This window comes from Entelurus aequoreus, linkage group LG17, assembly GCF_033978785.1.
Source record: "Entelurus aequoreus isolate RoL-2023_Sb linkage group LG17, RoL_Eaeq_v1.1, whole genome shotgun sequence".
Taxonomy (NCBI): Eukaryota; Metazoa; Chordata; class Actinopteri; order Syngnathiformes; family Syngnathidae; genus Entelurus; species Entelurus aequoreus.
In genome coordinates this window covers 15,264,753-15,290,792 of record NC_084747.1, presented here as the reverse complement: position 1 = coordinate 15,290,792, position 26,040 = coordinate 15,264,753, and the positions used below count along the sequence as shown (strand labels likewise).

Below are 26,040 nucleotides of genomic sequence, written 5' to 3'. Positions count from 1 at the left end.
ACCTTGATGTCGATTAATCGTTTAGCCTTACATTTAACTATGAGACATTGAGTAAAAAATTGAACTTCAGCTGCTCAATCAGCGCATACTTTAAAACGATAAATCTGTATTTCGTGGGCTTTGTATCCAACAATAGTCGATACGGTCGTGTAATTTGGTCTGTAGAGATTCATATTACCGTATTTTTCGGATTATAAATCACAGTTTTTTTCATAGTTTGGCCGGGGGTGCGATTTATACTCTGGAGTGACTTATGTGTGAAATTATTAACACATTACCGTAAAATATCAAATAATATTATTTATCTCATTCCCGTAAGAGACGAGGCGAATATCAGCAATCGTCACACACACGTCAGCAATCGTCACACACACGTCAGCAATCGTCACACGCACGTCAGCAATCGTCACACACATGTCAGCAATCGTCACACACACACGTCAACCAATAAAAATTTGGCGGGGGCGGGTCATGGCAGAAGCGCATTGTGCGTCATGGCATAAGTGCATTGTGGGTCATGGAATGCTACCTGCTACTACGTCCGTAGCTATAAAAATGGATCATTTCAACATTGGCGGTAACTTATAAAAACTGAGAAGGACTGAACAAAAATGGCACCAAAAAGGAAATTATATACTGCAGATTACAAGCTGGACGTAGTGAAATATGCAGCAGAAAACGGCAAGAGGAAGCGGCGCATATCTTTGGAGTTGGCAGAGTTGTTTAGAAGCGACACAGAGGAAGAAGATTTCATGGGATTTAGCGATTAGGAGATTGGTAAACGTATAGCATGTTCTATATGTTATAGTTATTTCAATGACTCTTACCATAATATGTTACGTTAACATACCAGGCACGTTCTCAGTTGGTTATTTATGCCTCATATAACGTACACTTATTCAGCCTGTTGTTCACTATTCTTTATTTATTTTAAATTGCCTTTCAAATGTCTATTCTTGGTGTTGGATTTTATCAAATACATTTCCCCCAAAAATGCGACTTATACTCGAGTGCGACGTATATGTTTTTTTCATTCTTTATTATGCATTTTCGGCCGTTGCGACGTATACTCCGGAGCGATTTATAATCCGAAAAATACGGTATAAATATACCGTATTTTTCCGACTATAAGGCGCACTTGAAATCCTTTCATTTTCTCAAAAATCGACAGTGCGCCTTATAACCTGCTGCGCTTAATGTACGGAATAATTCTGGTTGTGCGTACCGACCTTGAAGCAATTGTATTTGGTACATGGTGTAATGATAAGTGTGACCAGTAGATGGTAGTCACACGCAAGAGATTAAGATTAAAGATTAAAGTACCAATGATTGTCACACACACACTAGATGTGGTGAAATTTGTCCTCTGCATTTGTCCCATCCCCTTGGGGAGCAGTGGGCAGCAGCGGCGCCGCGCCCGGGAATCATTTTGGTACGTGTAGACTGCAATATGACGCCAGTAAACAACACCAAAACTTGAAATGTTCCATTGAAAATAAAGAACATTACACACGGCACTCAAAAATCTGTCAAAATGTTTTGGTATGACTTTGAAGCCACACCGCTTGATGGATTGTCGGCCCATTACGGCTACCATAGTCAGAGATACAAGTATTACTGTGGTGTGTGTATAAGGACTGCAAAATGGCACCCAATAACAGACATATTATCTGGCGTTTTGTTTCACAATATTATGCAAAACCAACTTTTCTTACCTTCTGGTGCCTGCTGATGTGTATTTGAGATCTGCATAAGTCCTGAAAATTTGCGCGTGTCCGCCACTGTAGTCCGTGCCACCACCGTAGTCGATAAGCTTCTTCTTTTTCTCTATCTTCTTGTTATGGGACATTCACCCTCTGCTGTTGCCATTTCTAATATAAAGTAGCGTAAAGTTCTAACTTATATCTCGCTATGGAAGCGATAAAACATACCGGTGTGGTGTAGTGGGTTTACATTATTCACCCACAGAACTTTAGTTATTAGAGAGTTCCGGTCGGACGGTTTTTCACGGGACACATTTCCGGCGTTGTTGTTTCCGGATGAGGAGATGCTGCTCCGCTGTTGATTGAAGTAAAGTCTGAATGTCATTAAAACAGTTAGCTCCATCTTTTGACACTTCTTCCACCCCCGTCCTTGCACGCTACACCGCTACAACAAAGATGACGGGGAGAAGACGCTGTCGAAAGTGAGCCACGTAAATAAGACCGCCCACCTGAAGCGACTTGTCAGAATGCGACTTGAAGATGGTCTGTAAAACATCATCTATGCAACATTTTGATCAAAGAACCACCATTACATGTTATGTAGACCACAAGGAAGTCTTTTACATTTAGAAAAAATCATAATATGACCCCTTTAAAGGCCTACTGAAATGAAATTTTTTTATTTAAACGGGGATAGCAGATCTATTCTATGTGTCATACTTGATCATTTCGCGATATTGCCATATTTTTGCTGAAAGGATTTAGAATAGAAAAACGACGATAAAGATAGCAACTTTTGGTATCTGACAAAAAAAAGCCTTGCCCCTACCGGAAGTAGCGTGACGTGGACAATTGAACATATCCGCAAAGCTCCCTATTGTTTGCAATGATGGCCGCCAGATCTGAGAGCGATTCTGACCGAGATAGCGACGATTTCTCCATTAATTTGAGCGAGGATGAAAGATTTGTGGATGAGGAAAGTGCAAGTGAAGGACTAGTGGGGAGTGGAAGCGATTCAGATAGGGAAGAAGCTGTGAGAGGGATAGAGCCATATCGCTTTGAACCCGACGCTGATGAAGACGGTCAGGAGGACGCTGCTGCTATTGATGCTGGAGGAGCACACGACATAGATCGCCTTGAGAATACAGAATGGTAATATGTTATTTATTTATAGACTAGTTTTAGTTTGTGGCCTAGTCTTGCACTGTTACTGTTAGTGTTACAACTTACACCCCAGGCCTATCTATACACTAAGTATCTATCATTGACACAATGTGTTACTGTTAGTGTTACAACTTACACCCCAGGCCTATCTATACACTAAGTATCTATCATTGACACAATGTCAAACCTAATTAATTACCCATTATTTCTATGGGCCACAGCTCCATATACCGGCAATACTAAAAATATGCATGCAGATTAATAAGATCCACAACAAGACAATGATAATATTAATTATTCCACATGTTTGCAGATTGCAGGTGTCAATAATATGAATTGATTTACAAATATTATGAACATTTCTATTTCCAGGTGTACATGTCAAAACTGTGTGAACATGGAGACAGTGGCTGAGTGTGTCTGCTGTAGTGAAATAGAGGCAGTGACCAGAACGATGGAGGAGGAGGGGGTGAAGACGTGCATCATAGACCACCATGGCTTTCCATCTGTGTGTCTGGATGAATGGGTGCTGCAGACAGCGTATAACGCCTACAAACAGCAATATGGCATGCTGCAGCAACAGCAAAATGAGTGAGGCACTAATAAGTTTAAATAATTCTTTATTCTATCAACCTTTGGAAGATAAGTCAGAATGAGCACTTTCTTATCTTATTCTTATTCTGTGAAATGTACTGTGCTACAATGCACATGACATTATATATCATAGAAGTATTACATAGATGGACCGTAGATGTCAACAATATTTACAATTTACTGCAACAGTAAATGACAAATGAATAGAATGCATGACAATGTCTTTTGAATCTCAGAGAACAGTGAGTCACTGTGTATCCATGTCCGGATAATAACAGCTGCCATCATTTGCTACTTGCAGGCGGAGACGACACACAGCCTATCGACAGTTTGTCCGCTTCTGCTGGGGATATCTGGGAAAGGACATAAGGGTGGTACTACCAGCTTGTGTAGTACATAAGATTAGGACAACATTCCCATCGATGGACTACACGGGGTTCCAAGACGTGCAGTGACTGCAACAGAATCTACATGGCCACTGTACTTAATCAATAAAATCAATCAATCAATCAATCAGTCAATCAATCAATGTTTATTTATATAGCACTAAATCACAAATGTCTCAAAGGGCTGTACAAGCCACAACGACATCCTCGGTACAGAGCCCACACACGGGCAAGGAAAACTCACCCCAGTAGGACGTCGATGTGAATGACTATGAGAAACCTTGGAGAGGACCGCATATGTGGGTAACCCCCCCCCTCTAGGGGAGACCGAAAGCAATGGATGTCGAGTGGGTCTAACATATTAGTGAGGGTCCAGTGGAGCCAGCAGGAGGCCACCCCGAGCGGAGACGGGTCAGCAGCGCAGATGTCCCCAACCGATGCACAGGCGAGCGGTATACCCCGGGTCCCAACTCTGGACAGCCAGCACTTTATCCATGGTCACCGGAATAACCCCTCCACGTGGGGGGGGGGCAGAGGAGAAAAGAAAAGAAACGGCAGATCAACTGGTCTAAAAAGGGGGTCTATTTAAAGGCTAGAGTATACAAATGAGTTTTAAGATGGGACTTAAATGCTTCTACTGAGGTAGCATCTCTAACTGTTACCGGGAGGGCATTTCACACTTACCGAAGCGACTCCTGTGCTTGGCGATGGCTTCCTCCTTGTCTGGCTTCTCCAGTTCATCGCAGAGGAAGGGAGGCACATCCACAGTGACGCTGAGTGGTGTTCTCTCGTCAGGGGTCTGTCTGCAGCCAGCAACAACCTCCCTGATCAAGTCATCTACGTAGCCTGCAAAATACAATTGTACATGTTCCTGCTCACAACATAATATACTCATGGAGAGTGAAACTTGACAGTATTATTATCATGATACAAAGTGTCAAGTGTTTACATGTTTTGTGTCCTCTACACTTACGGTATGTTGGCTCTGTCGCGATTTTCTTGACCACATGGCCCCCTGCTTTATACTTCGGGTAGCGTACTGCATAGCGCTCAGCACCCGCTTGTGTAGTGGCTATAGGGCGGCTCGAATTTTCGTTCCAGTGCAGCCCAGCAAGCAGGTTCCTAGGTGTGGTAACAGAATAATGTAATAATTAGTACTAAAGTATGGCACACACTAGTGACACTTAGATTAGTGTGGAAACATACCTGCACAGCATTCCGATGTATGAGAAGACATACATTTTCGGTGCGAACTGTATAAGATAAAAGACACTTTATTCAGTCATGCGTCCATACAATGTGTGTGTAAATTTATAAATTGTTTGTAAATTTGAATACAAATGTTTGTGTATTAAACTGTTAATAGTCAGCTATTAAAGCTTGATCTCCTGCAGTAATGAAGCTGTTTTGTTTTCAATGTTAACACCACGCCAGAATTGTTTGCAATCTTTCTCACCAAGATGCCAGCCACTATGTTGGACCTCCAACATTCTCTTGCTTACACTGACTGTATCAAGGCTTCATTTAGTATGCTCTAGTATTTTGCTCCCTGGCCACCAAAGTCCTAGTGGCAGGTGGTAACCACCGACACCACCTACAGGCGATCAGTCTAATTCTCACCTGTATGATAAGGCTATGGAACGCCTCCACCTTGGAAGTCTGGTGTTCACCCGACAGCATGGCGATATCTTTTAGCAGGGACTTGTTGTTGACCACCTCCTCCAGTTTCACTGCTGAGCGTGAACCTAAACATAAATTTAAAATAGAACAACGTTTCTACAAAAATGTTCCAGTCAACTTAAACTGGTTATTTACTTACAAGTTTATCTGAATTTTTTGACTTTCAAAAGATGTGCAGGAAAATACTGCTAGTCCCTCACTGCTTTCGGGCAACTTATTTGCCTACTCACTTTGTTTGAGCCATTTCTTTTGCCGTTGCAGTTGTCCATGAGTACAAATTGGGAAGAGGTCGCCATGGTCCTTGTGGATGTTCTGAATGTGTCGCTCCACAGACTTCCACTTGGCAACCAGAAGTTCCCCCTCTCCAGGCGGTGTAGACACTGCTGCCCAGTAGAGGTGGTTGATTATACTTTGCACCCAGGGCTTCAGGTCTTCACAGTCCTTATGCTTGGCGATGGCCTTCAGTTTCTTTCCGATGGCTACAAACAGAAAAAAACAGAAATTTGTGGATTAAATACAATATCGCATTCATCTGATCACTGATATGTACACACTACTTCACAACTTGTCATGCATACAAATAATCCAACTAACATTTTGCAACATGCCAGATGTCATAGCAGTGCCGTGTATTGGGCATGTTTTCACGAATCCATTTAGCGATCTGTCTGTGTCTGTCTGTCACCAGCACCCCGACATCCAGGTCCCAGCTGATCAGCAGTTCCACCATCCTCTTCAGTCCTTCCATCTCCATATGGTAGCTGCCAAGACATTCGTTGCTCTGAAATATATATAACAGAAAAGGAATGAGCAAAGAAAAAAATGAAAAAGGGGCTTAGTATACATTGAAATGGTTAATGTTATTAGACAAATTTACTAGGATAATTCTGGAAAATCCCTTATCTGCTTATTGTGTTACTAGTGTTTTAGTGAGATTATATGGTCGTACCTGTACAACCTGAAGGTCGAGAACCACATTGGCCACAAGCTCCATTGTGGTGTAGGTACCGAACTTGGCGCTGTGTCCCGGACTGTCTGCTCGCCCATCACCACCAAGGACGAGGGGTCGGCCTTCCACCTGCAGCATGGTGAGGTGCGTCCGTTGCTGTTCCTCCCACACCTTTTTGATGGCTGGCTGCAGGATGAGCTCCTGGTGGTTGAAAAATGTCCTCTTCACATACGTGACCACTCCGATGCTGTTCAGCACTTGCAACACCTTGCCAGAAGATGCCCCAGCGAAGAGGATGCCAGCAGACAGCAGGATGTTGCCCGCGGCATAAGGGCCAATGTTTGGCTGGCTGCTCCAACTACTCCTCTGGTCACATGATGCACATTGAAGAGTCATGGTCAGCTGTGTACCGTTCGAATCCCAAGAAGGGCTTATGTCCTGGCTGCCACAGACTGGACAGTGACACCACTTGACGAGACTCTGGAGGCACGACTCAAAGATGATGTACTTCGGTTCCTTGTGGCAGCCCTCTTCATGCATCTGGTGAGTACATGGGCGATCTGGCGACCCGTCAGATTGACACGGATCCGATGTCGTTGACTCACTCGGCACATAGCTGTCATCGGAAGAACCACCAACAAAAGGCGCAGTGGGACTTGATGCTGGTCCTTCATCAAACAATGCAGGAGGTGGTCGTAGCTTGGCTTGCATTCCAGACACACCTGGAGCTGCTATGTTAGTCTGCATCTCGGGGCTGTCAGATGGAGCTGCTACACTTGACAATGGGACTTCACTAACCCTGGCCGGCCGAGCTCTAACCCTCTCGAGGATATCTGGGGTCACCTGGTGTCCTAGCAATAAAATCAAGCACAAGTTGTTTTATATAATCTGTTAAAATTAAACTAGAATCACATAATAATTATTGTCTTTGAATCACCTAATTTATCTGTCTACTCTACTCTGCACAGGCAGCGTGCAATGTGTACTGTGATGTGCAGAATCATGTTCGTCACCGAAATAGACATACCCTTTGATCTATGATGTATTTTCCCTGTTTGGGTGCTCTTGCTACTGGTCATTGCTGTTGGTGCTGTCCCAATCGGTACCCAGTCCGTCTGGCATCCTTGTTCTCTTGTATTTCCCTGGAAATGGAGAAACAGCTACATGTAATATGGATACCTCATTTACATTAATTATGAATACTTTTGGATTGGGCTTGAACTGTAATCCATTTGAACATTGATTAGGAAAACAAATCGAACCTGATCTTGATCGCCCTCCTCATCAGGCAAATCTAGTGCCATTGCCATTGGTTCATCCACCGCATCCGCCACTGATGCCGTAGTCGTACTGTCCATGATCTGATCTATTGTCTGTAAATGTACAAATGTACAATACTTTATATTATTGTCTATTGTAATCTATTGACAGTATTGACACTATTGACAGTAATGTCAGTAAATGTACGATACTTTATACTGCAGAAGAACTTGACTAGAACTTGAAGCAATAATTATATGTAGACTATTTTATTGTTAATTTATTTCATTGTTCATGGAGTAGTCCAGTGGTTCTCAAATGGGGGTACGCATACCCTTGGGGATACTTGAAGGTATGCCAAGGGGTACGAGAGATTTTTTTTTAAATATTATAAAAATAGCAACAATTCAAAAATCCTTTATAAATATATTTATTGAATAATACTTCAACAAAATAAATGTTTAGAATTAAGTTCATGAATCCAGATGGATCTCTATTACAATCCCCAAAGAGGGCACTTTAAGTTGATGATTACTTCTATGTGTACAAAATATTATTTATAATTGAATCACTTGTTTATTTTTTCAACAAGTTTTTAGTTATTTTTATATCTTTTTTTCCAAATAGTTCAAGAAAGACCACTACAAATTAGCAATATCTTGCACTGTTATACAATTTAATAAATCAGAAACTGATGACATAGTGCTGTATTTTTTTTCTTTTTTTCAACCAAAAATGCTTTGCTCTGATTAGGGGGTACTTGAATTAAAAAAATGTTCACAGGGGAAAATCACTGAAAAAAGGTTGAGAACCACTGGAGTAGTCTATGACTGTGTGTGTTAGTTTTGGTTGATTGATTGAGACTTTTATTAGTAGGTTGCACAGTGAAGTACATATTCCGTACAATTGACCACTAAATGGTAACACCCCAATAAGTTTTTCAACTTGTTTAAGTCGGGGTCCACTTAAATTGATTCATGATACAGATATATACTATCATATATATACTATCATCATAATACAGTCATCACACAAGATAATCACATTGAATTATTTACATTATTTACAATCCGGGGTGTGGAGGTGGGGGGGTTTCAACAATTGAGAACAAAGAAATGGATATTGGAACAGTGTAGTCTGACTATGAAAACTGGATATCAAGATTCTTACCCTCTTCCTTTCCCTTTTGGCAAATGCAGACCTCATGTGCCCAGTCTGTCCGCTTGTGGAGGGGGTAGGGTGCTCCGGACTTGTCCGTGGTCTATCGAAAATAGTTGGCTTCGCACCTTTCTTCAGCACGAGTCGACGAGTGCTGATTCCCATTTCTGCCATTCGCAAGGGACCCTCTTCGAAACATGATCTTTCGAAATGTTCGCTGCATAATACACTGTACTTCGTATGTGTCGTCCAATCCAACCGTGTTCGCTTGACTTCTTTGTTCCATAGTAAAGCTTGGCCGCCATCTTTTGGGAAAAGAAACAATGAAACACCGGTTGTGTTTTGGTTTGTGTTGCTACATCCAGCAGCAACACACCGCTTCCCTACAACTCTCTTTTTTGCAGTCTCCATTGTTAATTGAACAAATTTCCAAAAGATTCACCAACACAGATGTCCTGAATACTGTGGAAATTAGCGATTAAAACAGAGCTGTTTAAATTGGGAGGGACCTATTCCAAGATGACGCGTTCAACTGCCTTCGTCACGCGCATACGTCATCATACCGCGACGTTTCAGCCGGATATTTCCCGGGAAATTTTAAATGTCACTTTATAAGTTAACCCGGCCGTATTGGCATGTGTTGCAATGTTAAGATTTCATCATTGATATATAAACTATCAGACTGCGTGGTCGGTAGTAGTGGGTTTCAGTAGGCCTTTAAAGGCCTACTGAAAGCCACTACTACTGACCACGCAGTCTGATAGTTTATATATCAATGATGAAATCTTAACATTGAAACACATGCCAATACGGCCGGGTTAACTTATAAAGTGCAATTTTAAAATTCCTGCCACACTTCCGGTTGAAAAACTCCTTTGGATATGATTTATGCGTGTGACGTCACAAAATCCACGGAAGTGGTTGGACCCCATCGACCAGATACAAAAACCTCTTGTTTTCTTCGACAAAATTCCACAGTATTCTGGACATCTGTGTTGGTGAATCTTTTGCAATTTGTTAAATGAACAATGGAGGCTGCAAAGAAGAACGTTGTAGGTGGGATCGATTGGTGTATTAGCGGCTAAGTACAATACTTACAGCAACACAACAAGGACTACTTACTTAGCAGACGCCTAGCCGATGCTTGCCGCCAAACCCACGGATGAAGTCCTTCGTCGCGCCGTTGATCGCTGGAACGCAGGTGAGCACGGCTGTTGATGGGAAGATGAGGGCTGGCTGGCGTAGGTGGAGCGCTAATGTTTTTATCATAGTTCTGTGAGGTCCGGTTGCTAAGTTGCTAAATTAGCCTTAGCGTTGTTAGCAACAGCATTGTTAAAGCCCTACTGAAATGAATTTTTTTTATTTAAACGGGGATAGCAGATCTATTCTATGTGTCATACTTGATCATTTCGCGATATTGCCATATTTTTGCTGAAAGGATTTAGTATAGAACAACGACGATAAAGATTGCAACTTTTGGTATCTGATAAAAAAAAAGGCTTGCCCCTACCGGAAGTAGCGTGACGTAGTCAGTTGAACATATACGCAAAGTTCCCTATTGTTTACAATGATGGCCGCATGAAGTGAGAGAGATTCGGACCGAGAAAGCGACAATTTCCCCATTAATTTGAGCGAGGATGAAAGATTTGTGGATGAGTAAAGTGCAAGTGAAGGACTAGTGGGGAGTTGAAGCTATTCAGATAGGGAAGATGCTGTGAGAGCCGGGGGTGACCTGATATTCAGCTGGGAATGACTACAACAGTAAATAAACACAAGACATATATATACTCTATTAGCCACAACACAACCAGGCTTATATTTAATATGCCACAAATTAATCCTGCATAAAAACACCTGCGTGTTTGTTATGCTAGCTCCTAGCTCCTCTGCTAGCTCCTAGCTCCATAGAACACGCCAATACAATTCAAACACCTGATCAACACACACAATCACTCAGCCCAAAAGACCGTTCACCTAACCCAAGGTTCATAAAGCTTATATATTTTAAAAAAGTTACGTACATACGCAAAAAAAAGTTGCGCACATACGGTCAAGCGATCAAATGTTTAGAAGCCAAAGCTGCATACTCACAGTAGCACGTCTGCGTCTTTGTCATCCAAATCAAAGTAATCCTGGTAAGAGTCTGTGTTGTCCCAGTTCTCTACAGGCGTCTGTGTATCGAAGTCAAAAGTCCTCCTGGTTAGAGTCTCTGTTATCCGAGTTCTTCCATCTTGACTGCATCTTTCGGGAATGTAAACAAAGAAGCGCCGGCTGTGTACTGTTGTTGCTGACTACGTTCGAAAAATACGTCCATTTCGCACCGACAACTTTCTTCTTTGCTTGCTCAGCTTCCTTCTCCATAATGCAATGAACATGATTGAAACAGATTCACGAACACAGATGTCCAGAATACTGTGGAATTATGAAATGAAAACAGAGCTTTTTCGTATTGGCTTCAATGTGGAAGGCATACCCGTGTTCCCCGGTCTACGTCACGCGCATACGTCATCCGCAGAGGCGTTTCGAACCGGAAGTTTAGCAGCAAATTTAAAATGTCTCTTTATAAGTTAACCCGGCCGTATTGGCATGTGTTATAATGTTAAGATTTCATCATTGATATATAAACTATCAGACTGCGTGGTCGGTAGTAGTGGCTTTCAGTAGGCCTTTAAGCCTTACCAGGCTGAGAATTTTTAACCGTGTAGTTACATGTACATGGTTTAATAGTATTGTTGATCTTCTGTCTATCCTTCCAGTCAGGGATTTATTTATTTTGTTTCTATCTTCATTTGAGAACGATGCTATCACGTTAGCTCAGTAGCTAAGTGTGTCACCGATGTATTGTCGTGGAGATAAAAGTCACTTTAAATGTCCATTTCGCGTTCTCGACTCTCATTTTCAAGAGGATATAGTATCCGAGGTGGTTTAAAATACAAATCCGTGATCCACAATAGCAAAAGGAGAGAGTGTGGAATCCAATGAGCCAGCTTGTACCTAAGTTACGGTCAGAGCGAAAAAAGATACGTCCTGCACTGCCTCTCTAGTCCTTCACTGTAACGTTCCTCATCTACGAATCTTTCATCCTCGCTCAAATTAATGGGGTAATCGTCGCTTTGTCGCTCCGAATCTCTCTCGCTCCATTGTAAACAACGGGGAATTGTGAGGAATACTAGCTCCTGTGACGTCACGCTACTTCCGGTACAGGGAAGGCTTTTTTTATCAGCGAGCAAAAGTTGCGAACTTTATCGTCGATTTTCTCTACTAAATCCTTTCAGCAAAAATATGGCAATATCGCGAAATGATCAAGTATGACACATAGAATGGATCTGCTATTCCCGTTTAAATAAAAAAAATTCATTTCAGTAGGCCTTTGATGCGCCTTATAATCCGGTGCGCCTTTTGTATGAATAGACTCGCTCATCGGCAGTGCGCTTTATAATCCGGTGTGCTTTATAATCCGGTGCGCCCTATGGTCCAGAAAATACAGTAATTTCACTTAAGTTTACCAAGTCCAGAGCAAAGGTACATGTAATGCGTCATTGGCACAAATCCTAACCCTGTGCAAACCTCTACAGTGCAGTACATTATTTAATATATGGTCTTGTTTTTCCCATATTCTTTAAAGGATCATTTTGATGAGACACAATACGAGCAACGTAGAGCGGACGGCCTAAAGAAGTTGAGAACAAATGCCGTGCCAACACTGTTTGCATTTAGCACGATGATTGTGCTGCCGACAAGACATCGGAGGACACACAGAGCGGATGCATCGCCTCCCCTGTCAAAGAGGATACAACTGGAACACGCATATTATCAGCGATCTCTTCTAGCTGGCACTCGGGGGAAACCAATTCATCATATTGAAGATGGTAATTATTGTTATTATTGTTGAGACGCTCTAAGGAGGACAGGATGACCACTTATTGAGCAGAACTGCTTATCGTCGGGCGTAACCAGACCTAAAACATTAGAAAAACGTATATCTCGCAAAGCTAGTCATACAAACCAGGCTTAAACCAACTCTTTGACCATCCGTCCATCCATTTTCTACCGCTTATCCCTTTCGGGGTCGCGGGGGGTGCTGGAGCCTATCTCAGCTGCATTCGGGCGGAAGGCGGGGTACACCCTGGACAAGTCGCCACCTCATCGCAGGGCCAACACAGATAGACAGACAACATTCACACACTAGGGCCAATTTAGTGTTGCCAATTAACCTATCCCCAGGTGCATGTCTTTGGAGGTGGGAGGAAGCCGGAGTACCCGGAGGGAACCCACGCAGTCACGGGGAGAACATGCAAACTCCACACAGAAAGATCCCGAGCACAGGATCGAACCCAGGACCTTCTTGAGGCAGACGCACTAACCCCTCTGCCATTGCGTCTGCAACTCTTTGACATTTGACATAATAGCAGGAGCCGCTCTCATGGCACTTAGCCAGTGATGCGTTTATGGCCACACAAAAAGTCGGACCACTCCAACACCACACATTGAGTGTAAATTCCAGGTTGTTACACTATGACTCCCCAATCAGATGTGAGCTTATTGTACTCTAATTTATTCAGAATGTTAATTTATAGATATTAATAATGAAATGCTGTTACTAGATTACATAAATGCTCATAAAAAAATATTTTACAGACAGAAAGTTACAGGAATGTACTCTTTATCCCATGCTTACATCTCATTGTGCAACATGTGAATGTTTCTAAATGTAATCTTTCTGTAATTCTTTCCAAAGCAGGACCCCCACACAGACATACAATACTAGCATATAGCTCATGAAAAACTAACTTATGTCTGTTATTTGTATTGTAAGTGGGCCAAATCACCTATATTAGAAAATAATCCCATGGAAATGACTGCTGTCATTTGATTAAAATAATGAGGCTTTCAAATTGGTATGATGTCAGGTTCGAGAAAGGTGTGCTACTGGTATGGCCACGGTGTGCACGTCTGATGTTGCTCACATGTGCTCCACCTCGAATGCCTTTGCTCACACACATTAAAAAATGTCACCCACTTTGCACCCAATCCCTACCACACTGGTTTATAAATGTGTTATGGAATCCTAGTTGTCCGCTCTGTCATTCACATTTAATGCTTGACAAGTGTTTGTCCATCTTAAACATTCTTTTATGTTCCTACACCTTTACATTTTTGTTGATATCTGAGAGACGATGAGAGATTGTCATCAAACTTCAACATCTGTAACATGTAAATTCTGCATCTTTGCTGGGTTAGCATTGCAAATAAAATGACATTCCGAATTGCCTTACCCTGGATAAATAAAGGTTAAATAAATTATAAATGCATATAAACTAGGAAGTCAGGACGCCGGTGGGTTGCTAAATGTCTATAAACTACATTACCCAGAAGGCTTAGTGCTTTACTATAATGGCTATATAAATAATATAATTGGTTATGAAGAGTATGTGAAAGTTTGACTTATACCTTGTCTCCTTCCGTGAGGACCTCCTTAAAGTTTTGTAACCAATCAGAAATATCAAGAAGCTAAAATGCACCAAACATTAATAAGTCTGGGGAGTGTTTTGCATTTTTCCCATCATGCTTTGTAACGGATGTAGATGGGTGTAATTTTGAATCTTTTATGGTGATTAAACGTTTCTTAAAATAATATCCACACAGTTTAGTGACCATATCCGTTGACATTTTGTGTTGGTTGGATTTTTTTTTTTGCGCCATGACTAGAGAAGGTTGTTTGTATAAATAAATGCTGCGCATTCGGGACATAATTAAAGATCATTGACCAGGAAAAACTCATGTTGTCCACTAAATGGTGACAAAATGGCAGCATAGAAAACGCGAGCCTTTAAAAATTAACACAATCTCCCTGCCGACAAGACTCACGATGTCTTGCGGGCCAATTTGAAGACGTCGGCGAGCCAAATTGGGCCGTAGTTTTGGACACCCCTGGCTTAGTGCCTTAGAGAAGAACCGGAAGTATGTTTAAGGTACACTAGAGCAGTGGTCCCCAACCACCGGTACCGGTCCGCGGACCGATTGGTACCGGGCCGCGCAAGAAATTAAAAAAAAAAAAATAATTTTTTTAAAAAAGTTTTATTTATTTAATTTTTTTTTTAATTAAATCAACATAAAAAACACAATATATACATATTGTGTATGTGTATGTCAATATAGATCAATACAGTCTGCAGGGATACAGTCCGTAAGCACACATGATTGTATTTCTTTATGAAAAAGAAAAAAAAGAACCCGGTCCCCAGCTACAAAAAGGTTGGAGACCACTGCACTAGAGGACAACATTTGTGTAAAGCAATAAAGAGTTGATATTCTATTGCTGTTCCTCCTTCATCTTCATAAGAGCAAACAAACATATTTTGATCATGCGTGTTTGAGCGCCGTTTAGAGACAAATTGGATTGGCCAAAATATGGTGAAAAGTTGCGAGGCTGTGCTTATTTTGCGAAGATTGGTTGAATGGATAAGCGGTAGAAAATGGATGGACGGATGGTTGGATTTGCTCATTACATTGCAACTCCTAGAGGGACTGACCTAAAGTACAAGTAAGTCACTAAAGCTAAATTTAACATTTTAATGTTTGATTTGATCTGTTACAAACCAAAATATATATAAAATGTAATCCTATGTTCCTACAAAAAACTAATTCTTTAGACTCGGACACTTCTTTTTCAATAACATTTTAAAGTGGTACCTTGGTTTTGGTTAGTACTGTAATTAGTTCTAAAGGGTTTGTTTAAAACTGAATCGTACAAAAACAATACAATACAATATGAAATGCATCCACCCATATACCGCTTATCTTCATTAGGGTCGTGGGTAAACTGGAGCCTATCCCGGCTGACTTGGGGCAAGAGGCGGGGTACCACCCTAGACTGGTCGCCAGCCAATTCACAATCATTCATATTCACATTCAATTTAGAGTCTACAATTAACCTAATATGCATATTTTTGGAATGTGGGAGGAAGCCGGACTACCCGGAGAAATGTCCAAAAGGAGATTACTACATGCTAACCACTAGGCCACTTTTTGACCCTGTAAAGGACATATACATGACAAATAAAATGGATAAATTAACATTTAACATCATTTTTAATTTTACTAAAGGCTCTTGTTGGCAAACATTGATGTTGAGTGCGGAAGGAGTTGTGCTGCTGCCTTCTGTTGCCATGAGCTGTAAACAAACTGTGCTGACACTCACTTGTTGCACGTCAGTTGCCGCAAACCCAAACAAGTTCCAAACCACAAACCATACTTTTTTGTTTTTAGGGACAAACTCCTCCCTGTTCGCAGTAGTCATGTTGTCGCTCTGTGCGCACTGTGGCAGTTGTTGCCTCGGACTCAAGCACACGGTGGACAAACAAGTGCGCTAGCAAAAAGTCAATGGAAAGCAGAGTGAAACTCATGAAACATCCGAGGGTTCTTGAATAGTCTAAAATCCAATGAGTACGATTTAAGGCCTTCAAATGTCTTCATTTTTTTCCAAATCTTGTATTAAGTCTTCAGTGCGACCATAAGCGGACTTAAAATATGTTATGTTTAAAATAAAGGCATAAACTTTAGTCTTGAATTTTGGGCTTCCTATTTTCTTTCATGTCTTAAATGTTATTTGTTATGGTCTTAAATAAGTCTCAAAAAAGAGACCTTTTTAAAAAAAAAAAATTAAATAAAAAGAGCAATTTAGATTTGTTCTAAAAACACACTGTGGAAGTTTCTTCCTAGCAGTTCCACTGTAGACCCAGCACAAGAGCCAAGCGTGCAGTTTTTAACAAAGGTTTTAATGTCCATAGGTTTTATCAAAAGTCTTTTTCCCCCAGAACGTGACTTTTCAGTCACGTCCGTATCCTCTCTCCCCCTCTGCTCCCGGCCGCTCACTGTTAAAGACAACAGATGATTACATTAACATGTACCACCTGGGAAATCTAATCACCTGTCAGCTGTGTCTCACCGTCAGCACATGCCCCGCCCCCATCCGATGGTGCTCGTCCTCAGCCCCATAGACAGAGGCGGTGACCTTTGCTCCTGCAGGCGCGCTAGCCACACCTCCCCCCACACACACATTTTGCTAAGAGTAAGATGTAGTGTATGTTGGTGCCATGTGTCATCTTAAGTCGTGTCATTGTCTCCTTTCAAACGACTAGTTTTTAAACAAAAAAAAGGTTTTAATTATTGCTCTTGTTTCTTTAAAAAGTAAGAAACAATCTGACAATGAAAAAATGTCTGTGATAAAATCTAAGATTTTCACAGCCATATGAGCTCAAGTGTGTTTGTGTTGTGTCTCGCAGGCGTCCCCCAGCTAATTGGTCATCCAGAAGAACTTCCCTCTCTGCAAGGGGGGGTCTCCACTTTGAATGAGGAGGTTCCACACCCCCTCTACGTTAAAGAGGAAGATGAGGAACTCTGGATCACTCAGGAGGGAGAGTGTCTTCTCGGGCAGGAGGAGGCTGATCTCACTCAGTTGCCACTGACTATTGTCTCTGTGAAGACTGAAGAAGATGAAGACAAAACATCAGACTCTTTTCATTGGTGTCCTTCAGACGTCCAGGAGGTGGTTGAACATCCAATAGAACTTCCCCCTCCGCTGTGTGGAGAGAGCTCTACTTTGAAGCAGAAGACTCCACAGCCACCCCACATTAAAAAGGAAGAGGAGGAACTTTGGATCACTCAGGAGGGAGAGTGTCTTCTAGAACCACAGGAGGCTAATCTCACCAAGTTGCCACTGACTGTTGTCTCTGTGAAGGTTGAAGATGATGAAGAGAAACCACAAGTAGACAACCTCTTAGCTCCACTATCAGACAGTGAATCTGAAGGCGAGGTTGAAGTACCTTTGAGCAGCGATACAGACTCTGAAGGTGATATGAGGAGTCACGCTGACAACAAACACTCTAAAAAGAAGAGAGGCAAAAAATGTTTTAGCTGTTCGGTTTGTGCTAAAATTTTTACTCACAGGAGCAATTTGGATAAACATATGAGAACGCACACAGGAGAAAAACCATTCAATTGTTCAATTTGTCCGAAAAGCTTTTCTCTAAAGACTCATTTGATTCAACACATGAGAACACACACAGGAGAAAAACCATTTAATTGTTCAGTTTGCGGCAAAGGCTTTACCCAAAATGGCAGCTTGACTCAACACTTGAGAACGCACACAGGAGAAAAACCATTTAACTGCGCAGTTTGCGGTACAAGCTTTTTTTCCAGAGCAGGGTTGTCTCTACACACAATGAAACACACGGGGGAAAAAACATTTAATTGCTCAGTTTGTGATAAAAGCTTTACTCACAAGGGCAGTTTGGCTCAACACGTAAGAACACATACAGGAGATAAACAATTCAGTTGCTCAGCGTGTAGTAAAAGCTTTTCTCTCAAAAGGTATTTGACTCAACACATGAAAACACACACAGGTAAAAAGCAATTAAATTGCTCCGTTTGTGACAAAAGGTTTTCTCAAAAAAGAAATTTGACTAAACACATGACAACTCACACAGGAGAAAAGCAATCAAGTTGCTCAGTTTTTGGTAAAAGTGTTTTTCGCGACACTTAATGAAAGACACTGAAGAAAAACCCTCCCTATTCTCTATGAAATTGCTGGATTGCAACCGTTGACCTAAAGGCGGTCCCTTTCCAAGATGGGGGGAAAACCTTCAATATACTTATTGTTTATTCACCTTTAGCAGCACAGATATATAAGTGTATTTTAAAGACTAGACCTCAATACACAAACCAAATATCATCCACAAATATGTGAATGTGGTGGAGTGGATAGATACTCTCTTAAGAACAAATACTTTTCTCAGCATTTATAAGTAATACCAAACTGCACTTTTCAGGCTATCTAGTTGACCACAATTGAAGTAACACTCACAGGAAGTAAAAGTACAAAAGGTATGGAGGTACATCATTGCTTTACATCTGTTTGGGTCCACAAATTAAGCATTAAGCCACGAAAGACAATGTTGGACTTATTCATGCATCCATAAATGATGTATTTAATGGATATTAAAGGCCTACTGAAATGATTTTTTTGTATTTAAACGGGGATAGCAGATCCATTCTATGTGTCATACTTGATCATTTCGCGATATTGCCATATTTTTGCTGAAAGGATTTAGTAGAAAACATCGACGATAAAGTTGCAATTTTTGGTCGCTGATAAAAAAAGCCTTGCCTGTACCGGAAGTAGCGTGACGTCAACAGTTGTTTTCAATGCAGCTAGAGCGTTTCGGACCGAGAAAGCGACGATTACCCCATTAATTTGAGCGAGGATGAAAGATTTGTGGATGAGGAACGTTAGAGTGAAGGACTAGATGCAGTGCAAGACATATCTTTTTTCGCTCTGACCGTAACTTAGGTACAAGCTGGCTCAATGGATTCCACACTCTCTCCTTTTTCTATTGTGGATCACGGATTTGTATTTTAAACCACCTCGGATACTATATCCTCTTGAAAATGAGAGTCGAGAACGCGAAATGGACATTCACAGTGACTTTTATCTCCACAACAATACATCGGGGAAACACTTTAGCTACGGAGCTAACGTGATAGCATCGTGCTTAACTGCATATAGAAACAAAATAAATAAATCCCTGACTGGAAGGATAGATAGAAAATCAACAATACTATTAAACCATGGACATGTAAATACACGGTTAATGCTTTCCAGCCTGGCGAAGCTTAACAATGCTGTTGCTAACGACGCCATTGAAGCTAACTTAGCAACCGGACCTCACAGAGCTATGCTAAAAACATTAGCTATCCACCTACGCCAGCCAGCCCTCATCTGCTCATCAACACCCGTGCTCACCTGCGTTCCAGCGATCGACGGTGCGACGAAGGACTTCACCCGATTACAGATGCGTTCGGCGGCCCGGAGACGGAGGAAGTTAAGGTGAGTTCGGCGGCTAGCGCGTCTGCTATCCACCTCTCAGTCCTCCTGGTTGTGTTGCTGTAAGCTGTAGTCCGCCGCTAATACACCGATCCCACCTACAGCTTTCTTCTTTGCAGTCTTCATTGTTCATTAAACAAATTGCAAAAGATTCACCAACACAGATGTCCAGAATACTGTGGAATTTTGAGATAAAAACAAGAGTTTTTTGTATAGGGTTCAATGTGTCCGCATACTTCCCGTTTCAACGATTGACGTCACGCGCATACGTCATCATACATAGACATTTTCAACCGGAAGTTTAGCGGGAAATTTAAAATGTCACTTTATAAGTTAGCCCGGCCGTATTGGCATGTGTTGCAATGTTAAGATTTCCCCATTGATATATAAACTATCAGACTGCGTGGTCGGTAGTAGTGGCTTTCAGTAGGCCTTTAACGTGTGCCAGAATACCATAACTGGTGTTATATGGTGCTGGTTGGCATATAACAAAAGTGATATATCATACACGATCTCGTGTAAGTTAGCATGATGCTAAGAACCGCTGCTCCACAACTTGGATTGGTTAAGAACAACAGACAGTATTTACCTCACTTTACTTTTGGATTGCAGATGTTAGGGCTGTACAATTTGGGGCCAAAAATTAAATCCATATTTATTGTCTTTTGAAGACTAGATTTTCGATTGTGATTACTTTTTCTTTTTTTTAAACTACATAATTTAATTTGTAATGCAATAAACTGACATAAAAACTAAAGAAAAGTTATCTATATCAAAATATAAATATGTGTCTATATGTTATTGCTATCATTTAATATATTTCTTGTTACTTAATGGCTTTTTGGTAAAAAAAAAAATTCTCATTAATTAAATTATTGTGTATTTCACTTGTACTGTGTGCCTTGGGTCCATAGCAAAACTGTGTTCCACAAATGGCCCCTGGACCACACTTTGAACACCACTGGTTTACTTATTTCACCTGGAAGGCAAAGTGTAGGCGAAAGAGTGTGTCTAAGCGCTTGTCTTCTTAGCGCCCATAGTAGTGATGAAGGTTATGTGGCTTCCGGAGGTTTTCTGCACGCCTTGCATAGGCTCGGGCTTGTGGTGGCGGATCGCCGCTTGATGCAGCGAATACTTTGCCTTTCGTGACTGCTTGATTTTGATTACCGAATAAATACATGACACAAGTCACACTCCTCTCTTTCACCTTTAATCCGTACCTCTACTCGCTACATATAGCGGCAAAGTCACACATCCTTCTGCTAAGTTTCATTCTCTGGCCAAGCAGGTGCGATGAGGTATTTGACGTGAAGCGGAGTTACGATGAACACAGCAACCATGCATTTTTTTTAATGATGTAGCAAATTTAATTTGTGGCTAAAAATAAATGTCTGTCTGGAGCGCCATATGTTAATAAAGAGCGCTTTCGCAGAAGGACATTGTAGCAGAAAATTGGTTTGCCGATGTTTGTTCTTTTTTTTTTGTTGTAATTGAGAGAACACGGATGGAGGGATGGATGATTAATCATGTAGCCCTAACCAAAATGATCATGAAATTGTGTTGTGACAATGTTGTGTCATAGTGTTTTACATCCACTTAGAGCAGACTTGGGCAAAATCTGGCCCGCGGGTCGCATGCATCCCGTTAAATTGTTCTGGATGTTCTACATAATTTTTTTTTAGACCTTTAACATCAAAACTGTCGGCGTCATTATGATGTGCAGTGCTGTTTTTGAATTACCGTAACTCTTGAACTATAGAAAGTATTTCAATGGCCGAAATCTGCGCTTTTGGGTGTTATAGGAGTTATTACGGTAATCTATGTCAGAGCAGCTCAGGCTTGGAACAAACCAGAGTGGGCGGGGTTTGTTTTCAGAGCAGCCAGCCCGAAACGCGTGTGTCAGAAACAGATTTTTACGTGATATCATATTGTAGGTGTTTATTACACTTTACATTCATATTTTGGCATTTTTTACATTTTGCTTGGTCTGAGAAGTAAAAGAGGAGCAACGTTCATATGTTGTTAATATTCAGTGTTTTATTGTTCATAGTTAATATTGTAAATTCCACTTTCTTTATTTTAATGTACATTTTGGGTGTCCCATTCAGTAAAAGAACTGTAAAATTCCATTCCGTTTTTTTTGAGGCGGTCTGTCATAACTTTTTTAGAACTCTATCGAACATTGTGACTTTTGGTATTAGTGTTCCTGGAAAAAAAGGGACCCAAACAAACATACTGTACAGCAGATTTTTACAGCTAAATGTGTCTATATCATTTATACACACTTTGGCCCCCGAGACACATTTTTTTCGGTCAATGTGGCCCCCGAGTCAAAATATTTGCACAGCTCTGACTTAGAGTGTAAGTTATCAGGTATCCTCTATTGTCAGTGGTTCTTAACCTTTCTGACCTTGGGGTACCAAGCTGCCGAACGTGTCCTGTATCTCGGTCATCAGCGGTCCACACAGGCCAAACATAACTTTAGGCACTTGGACTAACCAACTTTGGGTGCGTGCAAGAGCTTGGAATTTTACATCAGAAAGAGAAGGCTGTCGTCCTGTCAGAGGTAGGTCAACAGGACTTGACAGCTGTATATATATATATATATATAAACATATATAGTTCAGGTTTCTGGGGTTTATCCGTTATACAGTGCTCAATACCGAGGTAGAGCGGAATATACTTTAGGTCAGGAAAAAACACACAGGCTATATCATCCCTACAAGCCTGTTTCGCAGGTTTCCCTGCTTGTCTGGGGATTTTATTAAAATAAAATAATAATATAAAATAGAATCCCCCGACGAGCAGGAAACCTGTGAAACAGCCTTGTAGGGATGATATCGCCTTTGTGCTTTTTCCTGACCTAACGTGTGTGTGTGTATATATATATATATATTAAAAAAAAAAAAAAAAATTTATTCAAGTGTCTGTGGCTGTTACATGTGTATATAGGGTACATTACATAGGGGTGTGGCCATTGTTACACAGTGCCTTGTTTCTGTGCCGGCAGGATGAGACCAGTTTGTTGCATTTATTTAAAGTGGACATGCAAGGGTGGTATATAATAAAATACAATTATTGCAGGTACAGGTTACATCTTTTAGCTGCACTGTTGTATGGTGAGCTGGATGCGTCAATTTGCCATGTAATGGCGTAAAGTTAAAAGTTAAAGTACCAATGATTGTCACACACAAACTAGGTGTGGTGAAATTTGACCCATCCCCTTGTTCACCCCCTGGGAGGTGAGAGGAGCAGTGGGCAGCAGCGGTGCCGCGCCCAGGAATCATTTCTGGTGATTTAACCCCCGTCAGTCTACCCCAGGGCAGCTGTGGCTACGAAAGTAGCTTACCACCACCAGGTGTGAATGAATGATGGGTTATGTAAAGCGACTTTGGGTACTTAGAAAAGCGCTATATAAATCCCAGGTATTATTATAATTATTATTATTAATTCCAACCCTCAATGTTATTGTCTTTAAGAGTCCATATATATATATATATATATATATATATATATATATATATATATATATATATATATATATATATATATATATATATATATATATATATATATATATATATATATATTTGTATATATATATATATATATATTTGTATATAAGAAAAAACAAATCGGAACGTAATGAGAAAAAGCTGAAATTTTTAAATTAATAATGATAATATACTTAGTTTTTTGTCTTTAAATATATGTAATATCTGTTTTAGCATTATAAAATTATATATAAATATATATATATAATAAAAAATATATCTATATATATATGTTTTGTATTTATTTTAATTTGTTTATTATATATATATATATATATATATATGTATATATATATATATATATATATATATATATATATATATATATATATATATATATATGTATATATATATATATATATATATATATATATATATATATATATATATATATATATATATAAAATTTGTTTTTTTTAATGCTAAAACAGATATTACATATATTTAAAGACAAAAACCTAAGTATATTAACATTATTAATTTAAAAATGTCAGCTTTTTCTCATTACATTCCGATTTGTTGCTAATTTTTCCTTACAGTTTTACCATTGTTTTTTTTGTTTTTTTAGATATATATGTTATTATTTGAAAATATGCAACGTTTTAATTTTAGCAGACACGTATCAGTTTTGGAGCGGTATCGCCGACACCAGCCTGAGTTTTACTCGGTATCGGATCGGAAAGAAAATAAGTGGTATGGCACATCACTTACTCAACACGAAGTGAAAAGAAGGACCAGCACAACACAAAGCAGTGTAAACAAACTACAGTGACCCCTGCTGGCTGCACAACAAAAATACAATTTAGACATGGTAGTAAACACAGCATTATCCCAAAAGTAAGGATCTTAAATGTCATATTCCCTCCATATTTCATTTAAAAAATCATGTACATGTTGTATAGTAATTCAAGTTATTAAAAACATAGGGAAATAATCTAAAAATGAATGACAACTAATTCAGCCAGATAGGAAATATACATATTTCTGACTTTCCATCCATCCATCCATTTTCTACCGCTTGTCCCTTTTGGGGTCACGGGGGGTCGCTGGAGCCGATCTCAGCTGCATTCGGGCGGAAGGCGGGGTACACCCTGGACAAGTCGCCACCTCATCGCAGGGCCAACACAGATAGACAGACAACATTCACACCCACATTCACACACTAGGGACCATTTAGTTAATTATTTAATTATTGTTTATTATTATTATTTATTGTGATATATTATTTAATTATTTATATTCTTAGAAACATAATTTAATTAAATTGATTTACATAAAACACCACAAAGTTTAGTTGATTAAAGTTTGCAACGAGCATGTTTTGTCCAATTAATTTATGAATACAACAGAGAAAATTGTATGAACGACGTTGATGGATACACTTCATTTACATTTATCAAAGTTTTCGATTGTTTCATGTTATCATTAGATGTTTTTGCGGACATGTTGTTTTAAAGGAAATAATAAAAGGCATACCCGCGACCCCAAAAAGGGACAAGCGGTAGGAAATGGATGGATGGTTACCTTAGGGCATGGGTGTCAAACTCTGGCCCGCCGTGTAATTTCACTTGCTCCCCTGGGGGGGGGGGGGGGGGGGGGGGAGTTAGTGCTGCAAAGGGTTCTGGGTATTTGTTCTGTTGTGTTTATGTTTTGTTACAGTGCGGATGTTCTCCCGAAATGTGTTTGTCATTCTTGTTTAGTGTGGGTTCACAGTGTGGCGTATATTTCTATAAGTGTTAAAGTTGTTTTTTACGGCCACCCTCAGTGTAACCTGTATCGCTGTTGATAAAGTATATGTTGCATTCACGTGTGTGTGCGTACAGAAGCCGCACATATCTTGTGACTGGGCCGTCACGTTGTTAGAATGGATGAAAAGCGGATGTGACGACAGCTCGTAGAGGATGTTAAATTAAGACATTGCCTTTAAGGCACGCCCCCAAGACTGTGGTCCGGTTGGACCACGACAGTAGTCCCCAACAACCGATTGGTACCGGGCCGAACAAGAAAAACATTTTTTTTAATTTTTTTTTTAATTAAATCAACATAAAAAACACAATATATACATTATATATCAACATAGATCAATACAGTTTGCAGGGATACAGTCCGTAAGCACACATGATTGTATTTCTTTATGGAAAAAAATAAAAATAAAAATACCCCCCACCACACTCCCACCCCCGGTCCGTGGGACAAATTTTCAAGCGTTGACCGATCCGCAGCTACAAAAAGGTTGGGGACCACTGGACTACGAGATATTATAGACTGATGAACACCTTGGTTGGATAATGAAGGTTGCCTCAGCTCAAAGTCTGAGCCCCGACATTAATGAACTAGCATCCAAGAAAAGATGGCAGGTATCTGGCTTGGGCACATCAGATTAGATCAGTGTGTTGCAAACTGAGCAGTTTAAAGTCCTAAATGGTTGGTTTATTCCTTGTTATTTTATTTTCAAATTTATGGGGACGGCGTGGCGAAGTTGGTAGAGTGGCCGTGCCAGCAATCGGAGGGTTGCTGGTTACTGGGGTTCAATCCCCACCTTCTGCCATCCTAGTCACGTCCGTTGTGTACTTGGGCAAGACACTGCACCCTTGCTCCTGATGGCTGCTGGTTAGCGCCTCGCATGGCAGCTCCCGCCATCAGTGTGTGAATGTGTGTGTGAATGGGTGAATGTGGAAATACTGTCAAAGCGCTTTGAGTACCTTGA

The 26,040-nt window shown here is 40.5% G+C and overlaps 2 protein-coding genes across 4 annotated transcripts in view; one reads left to right on the top strand and one right to left on the bottom strand.

The window, feature by feature from the left end:
* Positions 1-21,110, top strand: part of LOC133632488 (zinc finger protein 391-like) — a 33,268-nt gene extending 12,158 nt beyond the window's left edge. For 2 of the 3 annotated variants that reach the window (XM_062024937.1, XM_062024936.1), the window contains 2 exons: positions 12,520-12,763; positions 17,180-21,110. In XM_062024937.1, the coding sequence (XP_061880921.1) occupies positions 12,520-12,763; positions 17,180-18,438 (1,503 nt within the window). In that variant the 3' untranslated portion in view covers positions 18,439-21,110. The remainder of the gene's footprint in view (positions 1-12,519; positions 12,764-17,179) is intronic. The other variant, XM_062024938.1, reaches the window with a different exon arrangement.
* LOC133632466 (uncharacterized) lies at positions 3,974-9,231 on the bottom strand. Its single transcript, XM_062024886.1, has 10 exons — positions 8,907-9,231; positions 7,739-7,849; positions 7,504-7,618; positions 6,477-7,327; positions 6,122-6,308; positions 5,758-6,006; positions 5,468-5,592; positions 5,054-5,100; positions 4,821-4,969; positions 3,974-4,693 (listed from the first exon to the last, which is right to left on the bottom strand). The coding sequence occupies exons 1-10, from the start codon at positions 9,066-9,068 to the stop codon at positions 4,506-4,508; spliced, it is 2,184 nt and encodes a 727-aa protein (XP_061880870.1). The 5' UTR covers positions 9,069-9,231; the 3' UTR covers positions 3,974-4,505.
* Positions 21,111-26,040: the final 4,930 nt, after the last annotated feature.

Excerpts from the sequence above, each read along its gene's own strand:
- LOC133632466 (XM_062024886.1), bottom strand. The coding sequence starts at position 9,068 with ATGGCAGAAATGGGAATCAGCACTCGTCGACTCGTGCTGAAGAAAGGT. Across the intron at positions 7,619-7,738 it reads AGGAGGGCGATCAAGATCAG|GGAAATACAAGAGAACAAGG; the intron begins GTTCGATTTGTT and ends CTCCATTTCCAG. Across the intron at positions 4,694-4,820 it reads CGCGACAGAGCCAACATACC|GCTACGTAGATGACTTGATC; the intron begins GTAAGTGTAGAG and ends TGTATTTTGCAG.